Source organism: Zeus faber (genome assembly GCF_960531495.2).
Source record: "Zeus faber genome assembly, chromosome: 14".
Lineage (NCBI taxonomy): Eukaryota > Metazoa > Chordata > Actinopteri > Zeiformes > Zeidae > Zeus > Zeus faber.
This window is the reverse complement of record NC_137200.1, coordinates 2731062-2742500: the sequence shown is the minus strand read 5'-3', so window position 1 is coordinate 2742500 and position 11439 is coordinate 2731062. Positions and strand designations below refer to the sequence as shown.

The following is an 11439-nucleotide window of genomic DNA, read 5'->3' as shown; positions in this document are numbered from 1 at the left end:
ATAATAATAATAATAATAATAATAATAATAATAACATCAATACTACTGCTACTACTACTACCAATAATAATAATAATAATAATAATAACAATAATAACAACAACAACAACAATAATAATAATAATAATAATAATAATAATAATAATAATAATAATAATAATAATAATAATAATAATAATATGCCAGAGTAGCACCCTCTGTCACTTCAACAGGTTGCATTTTCTACTCAAGCTTGGATACTTTTCGAAGGGCTGCTTATGATGGCACTAGGACAGACATGGTTCGACGTGTAAAAAACGAAAAAAGAAAAATCCCGAATTAACGAATGAAGTTGTGTCGCAAGGTGAAAAGTCACTGCTACGGGTGGACCCTCTCGCCCCGCCCCCCCCGGGTCCCCGCGGCCCTCGTGCCTCCCTCGGGATCAAAGTCGCGGCTCGTTTGAAGAGTCTGGTCAGTCCGGGTCCGATGCTTGTTATGCAGATGAGGCCCCTCACCCCCGCCCCTGCAGCGTGGGACCCCGGGCCCGCGGGGATGTTTGGACTCAGGCTTGTCCTGCTTTGTTTCGGCCTTGTCTTTGGGCGGAGTCCGCCAGATTGTCCCCGTCTCTTTGAAGTGTAAGGTGTCCCCCTGAATGTTCCCAGAGCCGAGCTGAGGAGGTGACATGAGCCTAATGGGACATCAGGCTCATGTCATTTAAATGTCACCAGATTTAAAGCTGTTTTGAGGTTATGTAGGCTAAGTTTTTTTGAAAGGCAGCCATAAATCAAATAGTAATAATAATAATAATAATTGTTATTATTTGTATAATTTGTGTTATTATTTGTATTATCATCATCATCATCATCATCATCATCATCATCATCATCATCATCATCATCATCATTATTATTATTATTATTATTATTATTATTATTTACTCAAACAGCTACAGGAATATAATTGAATTAAACCCCACAATAAACAAAGGATAAACCATCGATTTAAGGTAATTTGAATACAAAAAGTTTGACATTTTAACTCATGCGCTATTGCCACAATTCCTGCGACGTTTTCTATATTTCTCAACTCAAAACCAGAACGGAATAGATTCTATTCCATTCTGTTCAATACAGAAAAAATGGAAGGCAAGGCAATTTATAATCACATCCCATACATGTGGATGACTGGTATAAATAAAAGCAAGCAGAAACGTTAAATACATTGAGACATAATGAAAGATATAATGTGCCTGAAAAAGAGCAAAAATAATTGAAAGTTTGGCACACAAAAGGATAACTTAAATAACACTGCATGACAAAACCTGGCGATTCTGTGTCTTCCTCAGTTTTTTTTTCCAAATTAATTGTTTTATATTCATCTTCATATTTCAATTTCTGTTTCATGTGTGATTTCACATTAAACACAAAATCTGTAATTATATCTGTTAAATTATATTGATGTGTGTGTGTCTAAAGAGAGACAAAGCGTTATGCTGTAGATGTATCTTTCTCTCATTGGATCTCAGTCTCTCCACTCCGCTGTCCACTGTGATTTACGAACCTTCATTAGACAGTCTTGGCCCTCTCAGCCCTTCATTATGTCCATGAACATTAGAGTTTTGGGCGTCCAAGGAGTGTGTGTGTGTGTGTGTGTGTGTTTGTGTGTTTAGTTGAGAGTTTGTGCATTTGACAAATGGAGCAGAAAAGCTGAAGTTCAGGCAGATGTCCTCTGAACCTAAAATGTTTGAGTTTTATTTGAATTCTACCTGGTGACTAATTAGAGGAGGCAAAAGGGTTTACATCCTTACATAGTGTGTGTGTGTGTGTGTGTGTGTGTGTGTGTGTGTGTGTGTGTGTGTGGTGTGTGTGCATGTGCACACTTCTTTCTGTGTATGTACTGTATGTGTGTGTGTGTGTGTGTAAGTAGCAGGAATCATTAAAGAGTGACTGGGAGAGAGAGTGATGGGAGTTTTACTGTTTACATTGGACTGTTGTGTGTTTAATGTTAATACTGAATCAGAGCAACGCCTGAGAGGAATTCAGCAAAAATAGATCATTATGATAAGGTGCTGTCCTGCTAATGTCATTGGTGTCTTGCAGCTTGATAGATAGATAGATAGATAGATAGATAGATAGATAGATAGATAGATAGATAGATAGATAGATAGATAGATAGATAGATAGATAGATAGATAGATAGATAGATAGATAGATAGATAGATAGATAGATAGATAGATAGAATAGATTAAATGCTCTTGTAAGAGCACATGTTGCCCCCCGGGTGCTGCGCTCGTCAAATGAGCGTCGCCTGGCTCTGGCCGCCATACAGCCACGGCAATCCAGGCTATTCTCATTTGTAGTTCCACGTTGGTGGAACGAGCTGCCAAAAATGACCAGAGCAGGGACCTCCCTCTCTGTCTTTAAGAAGCACTTGAAGACCCAGCTCTTCAGTGAGTACCTCCTGTCCTAACCTACAACTACTTAGCACTACCTAGCAGCATTTATTGTTACACTAATGTCTCTGTCGCAATGTAGCTTGAATGTTATTCTCCCTTGTAAGTCGCTTTGGATAAAAGCGTCTGCTAAATGATTAAATGTAAATGTAAATGATAGATAGACAGATAGATAGATAGATAGATAGATAGATAGATAGATAGATAGATAGATAGATAGATAGATAGATAGATAGATAGATAAATAGATAAATAGATAGATAAATAGATAGATAGATAGATAGATAGATAGATAGATAGATAGATAGATAGATAGATAGATAGATAGATAGATAGTGCTGCTGCTGTAGTGTGTTTGCTGCAGTGCTCTCTGTCCTTTTCACTTCCCCTCTAATACTTTCACAATAGGATGGGCATAAAAACATCTATCTATCTAAACTTAAAAAGACCTACAGAACACAGCACACACACATGCCCGCACAAACGCACGCACGCACACACACACACATAGACACACACATAGACACACACACACTGCCAAGCCCGCCTCTATATTGTCAATTTGTACAAGTAAATAAAATATTACTGATTTGCTCCCTTAACTTCATTAGTGGCTTTGTTGGGAAGACTCTGAGCCCAAATGTCAAAACTATCAGGTTTTGAGGATGAAAATAATGCTCACCAATCATCAAGATAAGTAAAAAATGATATCTGTCATTTTAAATTCTCTTTTAAATCGTTATTAAAAATAACTCACTTAAATCATCACTCAAGGACTTTGGCATGGGTACTCATGGTCATTCAGTGAGGTGATTTATATTATATTTATGTGTAGTGTAACAGTTAGATAGATAGATAGATAGATAGATAGATAGATAGATAGATAGATAGATAGACAGACAGACAGACAGACAGACAGACAGACAGACAGGTAGATAGACAGGTAGATAGATAGAGAGACAGACAGACAGGTAGATCGCAGTCCATAATCCCCTGCTGTACTCTGGTGTTATTAGTATCAGGAGCACATGAACTCTTGTCTATGAACAAATGAAAAAGGACAGCAAGAGATAAAACCTTCAGTCTCATGCAAAGCCAAATGTGAGCTGGTTGTCTATTTGACTAGTCAGTGGCGATAATGCGGCGTTAGTATGCGGCGTGAAAGAAAGTTTCAGGCGTATAATTTCCAACGCGAGCGTGGCTATTAATTTATTACAACCACAACATCGTCTTTTTCCATTTGCTCTGAACCCAACATAAGCGTTTGAGTTCATGAAGCAGACAGACACAGCTGCGGTTGGGCTGTAGGTCCAGGATCTGTCAATATGAATGGGTCACAAGGTCAATCCACATCGACGGCTATGTGTTCTGTTAACGGTGCAATCCCACTCCCCAATCATAACCACAAGTACTGTATGTTGTTCTCTGCTCCAGACGGCAAGACGCGGACCAAAGACAAATACCGGGTGGTGTACACCGACCACCAGCGGCTGGAGCTGGAGAAGGAGTTCCACTACAGCCGCTACATTACCATCAGGAGGAAGGCAGAGCTGGCCACGGCGCTCAGCCTGTCGGAGAGACAGGTAAACACAGGACACATCTTGATGTTTATCATCCATCTAAATACCCAATTTGATTTCATGTATACATCATGCACTGATCGTTTTGACCCGAGAATCTATGCTCGTTGACATAACATTTATACATTTCGATATACATTATTTGACATATTACAACATGTTGTATGTTATGTAATGCGACACATCTTTCCAAAACGATTTATCAGTGGTGGAAAAAGTACTCAGAGCTTTTACTTTATCAAAAGTATAAGTACCACTTTCACATTCTACTCAAGTTGAAGTACATAAGTACTTGCTCTTAAAATTACTTCAAGTATTAAAAGTAGTTAAAAGGACTTACATGTCATATCCAGTGCCCTGCTATAACATAGCCTCTAATACAGGCATTAAGTGTCTGTGCTACCATATTTCTGCAGATGAGTGTTAATGCAGATCATGTTTATAATTTCCATAACAAAAGTACATAGTAGGGTCATAATAATTTACAAGGACATACACATTTAAGTAGAAATCCATATTTTTTAAATAGACGACCATGAACAGAAAACCATGTTCGAAATGTCGTCGAGTAAAATGGCCTGTCATTCACATTATTACAATGATTCACTCATTTAATCCCGTACATTTATTGACACCCTACATGTTTGTATATTGCACAATTTCACACAGATCATAGATCTCCGTCTGCCTAAAAGCAGTTTGCTGAAAACTCTCTCTCTCTCTCTCTCTCTCTCTCTCTCTCTCTCTCTCTCTCTCTCTCTTTCTCTCTCTCAACCTCCAGGTAAAAATCTGGTTTCAGAACCGGAGGGCCAAGGAGAGGAAAGTCAACAAGAAGAAGCTGCAGCAGCCCGCCTCGTCCACTACCACCCCGCCGCACAGCAACCACAACCATGCCGCCAACGCCAGCAACGGAGGAGCAGGAGGAGGAACAGGAGGTCTTCACGGTAACAACAGCAACGTGGCCATGGTGACGAGCAGCAGTGGCAGCAATGGGCTGCTGTCGCCCTCCTCCATGCCCATGACCATCAAGGAGGAGTACTGAGGCGGAGGAGGAGGCAGTGGCAGGACGAAGGACCGACAGAGACAGGGTTGAGAGGTCTGGAGGAGAGAGGACAGAGAGAGCGGTTCAGCATTGAGGAGGACTGGAAACAGCAGAAGAAGGAAGAGGAGAAAATGTAAGAAGAAAGGGGAAGAAAGCTCTGTTGATGGGAAAGAGACAGAGCCATTTTCAATATGAGATTACCCCCTGAAAACTGACCAAAGAAAACAAGTCTCACTCACCCACTTTTTAATTTACTATGTGTTAAAAAACAGCATCATAACAAAGACTTTTGGAAGAAATGGAGATTTCCTGCTGAGTGACCTGTTCCCATAAGTGCAGTGGCTCTTTCTCCCCACACATAAAATCATAGGTAGGTCCAAAATAAATAAAGTGATGAGTTAAAGCTAACACCATAATGATATAAAAATTGTAAAAGTAAAAAATATATATATTTCATTCTTTCCTAACTGACAGGTGGTACACTTAATTTATGTGAGCTTGTGTGGCGACCACAAAACAAAGTGGAAACTGACGAATGAAACGCTGGAAAATATATTTTTTAAATCCCATCATGCAATTCTGCGCTAGCCAAAAATTACCAACAGACAGCCAGTTTGTATTTATTTTTGACAGTTCGGTAGGTGTAACAGAGGTAGGCAGGGGGGCGATACATCATTACAAAAGGGATATCGTGTGAAGAGACAAAATATTTTGGGTTTGCGTAGTATCAAGATAGACTTAAATGTTCTCTCTCAATTATTTCTTCTGTGTGAATACCAGATATAGGCACCCATATATTATCTCAATAATCAATACTGAGGTACTTGTCAAAAATATTGTGAGGTACTTGTCAAAAATATTGTGATGTTTTAGTTTGATTTTATGACTATTGCCCAGCCCCATGCTCAGAAGACATCCAAAGCAAAGCATGGCATACAGTAGCAACTTTAAAAACAAACATTTGAAAAATTGCTTGTATCATGGCGATTTCGGTAACAGCGGCACTGAAACTCCTCCTGCCCAGATTACGTCCATAGAACTCCCATCTTAATAACCTTAACTCAAGGCAGATGATCGCCGATCAATCATATCCACCTTCACTAATCAGGTTCTTTTCCAAATTCAGCCCCCTCATCCGTCTTTCTCTGCACAATCTCCAGTCCTTGTTGTTGACATGAATCTCTTGTAAATGGATCTGATTGCACACACACAAGATTTTAATAAGTGTATATTTTCAATATAATTTGTATTAAAAACATAAAAGCTTTATTGTACAGACAACTGACGACCACGTTTATGTTTCTGTTTCTGACACACACACACACACACACACACACACACACTTCTTTATCTCTTCTTGCTGTTCTTCCTCTCCTTTTTTTCTCCCACATAACTGAAAGACAGAAAGAAAGAAAGAAAGAAAGAAAGAATAAACTGCCACGTCAACCGGACCATTGACACACATAAAAAACACCACACACACACACACAGACATGCATCCTATTTGCCATTGAGACAACAGAGTTAAGGTGTGGTGACCAAAGGGCAAAGAGGAACACTGTGTAAACAGAACAGAAGATCTTACTATCTACTATACACAATAGGTATATGTGTGTGTGTGTGTGTGTGTGTGTGTGTGTGTGTGTGTGTGTGTATGTGTGTGTGTGTGTGTGTGTGTGTGTGTTTAAGTGAGTGTGCGCTCAGATGGGAGTTATGGGCGACACAAACCTGTAATAGGTTAGTTTTAACTTGTTTCTCTACCTGGAGGTCAGGGACGTCGTGCAGCCGTCTTTGCGGAGCTGAGATAAGGAATGTGAATATAAATATCTACGGGTTTAAAATGTGGAATTTAGCTATGGAGGCCAAAACATACGAGTAGGATTTTTTTTTGAGTGCTTGCGGACTGTGGGAGGAAGAGGAGCATGGCTTATATGTTGTCTCTTGAGAGGTGTTGAGTCAAATAAAGGTTAGTTCACTTGAATTGACAAGTATGAGGAAAAAAAAAAAAAACATTGAGACTGAACTTCATTAATTCCCCAGGGGGAAATTCAAATGTCCCCAAAAGAGCAAATCAGTATGTTTCAGTAATTTGTTGTCTCACGTCGTAGGAATTATATTCTTAGCTCCATTAGAACAAAATCCGTCCAACCATCGAGTCCAAACTGCAAAGCTAAAACTTGATGCAATCGTCATTTTCACAGAAGGAAAATGTTTATAAACAAAATTGTCACTTCAACCCCAACATTAATACCGGTGGAGACATCACTAAGAGTAAAAAAATTGATTTTTGCACTTACAGTATATTAAAGGAATTGCCATGGATTTTCCAGTGCCCTACTGAAAACAAAGGAAATATGGTTATGTTGAATGGAAGATCCCTTCAGTACAATATGCTTTGTATGACCTATCATATGATTGAGTAGATATTTTGATCCAAAGCAAATGACAAAAAATAAGCCTTTCGGACCATGACAGGGACATTCAGATCAGGGGCAGAATTCAGAACATCCAATTATGGGGATGATCTCCCAGATCACCATGGTTTGGGCGGCTTGATTCTGGAAGGAACCACAATGATTGTTACCAAACGTAACGTAACGAGTTTGCCTCGGTGTAAACTCATTCCTAAGTTGAAATACCCTCGCTGCGCTACCTGAATTGGTTCGGTTTCAGGTGGCCTTTTCAGTGCCTGCAAATAACAAATTATCTACAAGGCTGCACATAGGTGATGCAATGTGAAATACTGTTTGGACATTTGCAAAATGTGGATGCTGGATTAGAATTCAAAACAACTACAATGATGGCCAAAACATCACGGTTACTTAAAAAAAGATCAATGGTTCATGACTGTGTGTCTGTCAACTACAAGTTCAAAAGATCATGCAATCGACATCTCAGAACTCTACTGTCCACACTGGTGAGGCAAGAGGCTGAAACTACTGATTTTTGGATATCTATGGAAACTGGTTCGATGCCTAGATGTCTTAATAAGGGGACTTCTCGTCAGCTGTAGATATTCTGAACATTCCAAATCCACACATTTCAAACGGGTAGTTAGTTACTGAATATCCGAGCAAAGCCATTTGCGGACATCTATAGACCAGATGCAAATAGGTTCAATTGTATACATATCTGTCCAAGACGGGTTCATGTACGTTTCAAAGTACAGAAAGTATTTAGTATTATTTGGGGAGAAAACCTATTTCGGAAATCAGCGGACTTTCACAACGGTCACAGTATTTGTTCATCTTCCCACTACCCTTTTGGAAGTCTGCAGCCATTTATGAAGCCCAGGATCCCTGTGCTGAGCCGTCCCATCCACCACAGGTGGTCTGTGAGAAATTTGTGTCTGAGCCTTCAACTTCTGGCAGTATTTTGCCGTTTGTCAGTCATAACTCATCGACACGTATGAATTAAGACATTTCCTACGAAAAGATGGTCCATGCCCCTCAACACCGAACCGAGAAGCCGAGGGGACAAGATTGTTGTCATGAGCAACAGGTGTTTTTTTCTCTTTTTCTTTCTCTCTTGTTCGCTGGCAGCCTCATTTTTAGGCAAACAGAAAGTAATCAGTCTGAGCAGCTGGGGAGCTTCACTGCCTCTTCTCCTTAACCACCATAAAGTTTATTGGACCTGAATGCAGTAAAAATGGCTCCACCACGGAAACACAGATATGTTTGTCGAAGAGGCGTGATGAGCTGCTCCAGATAACGGAGGTCGTAGAGAGCGGAGGCACTGAAGTTTGACCTGGTTGTACGTTGCGTGGTTCAGGGGGAACCAGACACACAAAATTGACTTAATGTTGACAGCGACGTGAACCGACCTGAAATAAACAGAAAAATCGAATGGTAGCAAATTAATTGGCATAACAAAAGTAATGACCTAATCTGGCCTACTGATATTTTTCACAATTGTTTTGAAGATGAGGTGCATGAGTATCTGAAATGAACGAGACTGCCCTCTCACTCAGTCTGGTGGACTAATGATTGATCTGAACAGCGGGGTCCACGATATCCTTGCTGATAACCACGATCAGGTAAATATCAGCTGGCACAAGTTCAAGTCGCAGACCTGGAGCTGTGGGCGAACTATCCTGCACTGGCAGATAAGGGACTCTAGATGTCCAGCCCACGCATCAGGAAAGTTTAGAGCAACGGCTCCAAACCTCGGCGAGGCAGGCGGCCATTACAGGGCACGCCCGGAATGGATAAAGCTCTGCAAAAACAAAATGGCTGACGTATCGCTCTCACACTCACTTTTTGTTTGATATATAGTTTTTGCCTTAGATGGACTAAATTAAATGTGAAAGTGAAACCCGGGGAATACACATGAGTGGGTGTATTCCTCGAAATAAGCAACAAACTATATTCTCCACTCACCTCGCATTCCATTGTCCGACTGGAATTTGTTCATAGCCAATCAAAAATGTTTACATCATCCCTCTCTGCAGACCCAATAATTAGAGCAAATAAAGGAAAAGACAACAAACCAAGCAAATAACTCTCTCCAGTGTCCATAAACCAATCATCCCCATTGAAGCTCATTCAGACTTATACAACCGCGTGTTTATGGGCCAGTTTTACCATAAACTTTCATTTACAATATACTTACTGCGGTCTAATACCCCCTTGTATTGGCCACATTGATTGTGAATAAACAGCGCAGTTGTAAAGTAGTAGTGTTGGAACGGTAGCACACTATAAAGACCAGATAATGCTAAATGGAGGTAGGGGGAGTACTGGTATTCCAACCAGAGCAAATCACATCACAACAGTTTTATCTCACATGAGGCAGGCAGCTTGTCTACAATTGCCTTTAACAGCCTTCTCTCAGTATTGCACTCCATTGTATAATCAAATGCTGTTTTTGATATTCTGAAGAGAAAGGTTGGTGGTGACATAAATTCCCTGGTTTTCTTTTGGATTTTTTTTTTTGTCAAAATCAAAACGAGGAAACATTTTAGAATTGCAATAAAAAGTTAAATCAGTGAAAAAAAAAAAATTTGAAATTAAAATAGGGAAAATAAATAGTAATTGTTAACTTCAGTACAGTTTTTAAATATAATTTGTTAAATTATTGGTATCATACAAACATAATTGTATTATTTCTAACACTACTATTTCTGCTAATTTTTAACAAAAATAATTAATTTTGTTACATGTGAAATGAGAAACTCCTCTAATACAAAATAAATAAACAATCACTTTGACATACAGTAAATTGCTAAATAATTTTGCTTTGCACCCCTAATAATATGGTGTTAACTCTCGCAGGGTAATTAGAGACAATTTCCAGCATTTTATGAACAGTGGGATTACCTTCTATCAGTGAGAGACTGATTATAGTTGGATTGTTATTGTCTCTAATTACAAGTGATCATACTGTATAGCGGGAAGAAGAAAGAAACAGTCTTTATTAGTCATGCAACACACCACACTACAACACATGCTTGCACACACATATGCTTTTGGATGGTGGCCGGTGAAATGGATTCTCTGCTTTTGACCCATCCTGGCTTGTCCTTCCTCCGGGGGCACAGCCAGGAGCAGTGGGCAGCATACGTGGACGCGCCCGGGGACCAGGTGATAAGCGTCCATCGCTGGTCAGACGATGTTGTGTGGATGTCCTTACTGACGTGAGGTGGAGGAAACCCCATGTGAGCACGGTGAGAACATGCAAACTCCACACAGAAAGGCTCCTATTTGGGAGATAACCCACCGGAGCACGGTGCCAACAGCGCCCCAGGCGGGAATCGAACCCAGGACCTTCTTGCTGTGAGGCAGCAGTGCAGTGCACTGTGCCACCGTGCCACAGGGAAGCGGTCCTATTGGCCTACATCAGAAACTAACAGCCCACAGACACACAAGCACATTCTTTTCTTGGCGGGTTTTATTTATCCAAAAAAAAAAATGCTAAATCACACTACACACGTGTGTTTGTGTGTGTTTTATAATATGTGTGTGTGAGACAGAAAAGCAAGATATTATTCAATCTACGTTATATTTTCCTATTTTAGTATTTTATAGATGATCAAAGATGATTATTCATTATGATGAATTATCAATAATATTATATTTACTAAGACATATATTTCTCTTAATATAATATTCAATATAAATATAATACATATACTGTACGACTGATGTCTGTAATATTCAAGGCAGATATTTTTGTTTGTGCTTGTGATGTGGGGATGGTGTGGTTTGAGCAGCCACACCTGACCTGGATCTAGATAATTGGGGACCCAGGATCAGAGTGGTTGCACACCTGTTGCTCGTCGGTTGGTCTAACAGGTAAAACCGCCATCCCCACACACACTCGGGACAGAAGCCCTTGGCTTATTCCAACGAGCCCACTCTCTACAATAAACTGGTGTCTGCAACCC

At 40.0% G+C, this 11439-nt stretch overlaps 1 protein-coding gene across 1 annotated transcript in view; it reads left to right on the top strand.

Annotated features, from left to right (window-relative positions):
• cdx1b (caudal type homeobox 1 b) overlaps positions 1-5054 on the top strand; it is a gene marked incomplete at both ends in the record, with an annotated part of 7064 nt that extends 2010 nt beyond the window's left edge. Inside the window, 2 exons of the mRNA XM_080014226.1 lie at positions 3867-4015; positions 4794-5054. Of these exons, the coding sequence (XP_079870352.1) occupies positions 3867-4015; positions 4794-5054 (410 nt within the window). The remainder of the gene's footprint in view (positions 1-3866; positions 4016-4793) is intronic.
• Between the last annotated feature and the right edge of the window lie 6385 nt (positions 5055-11439).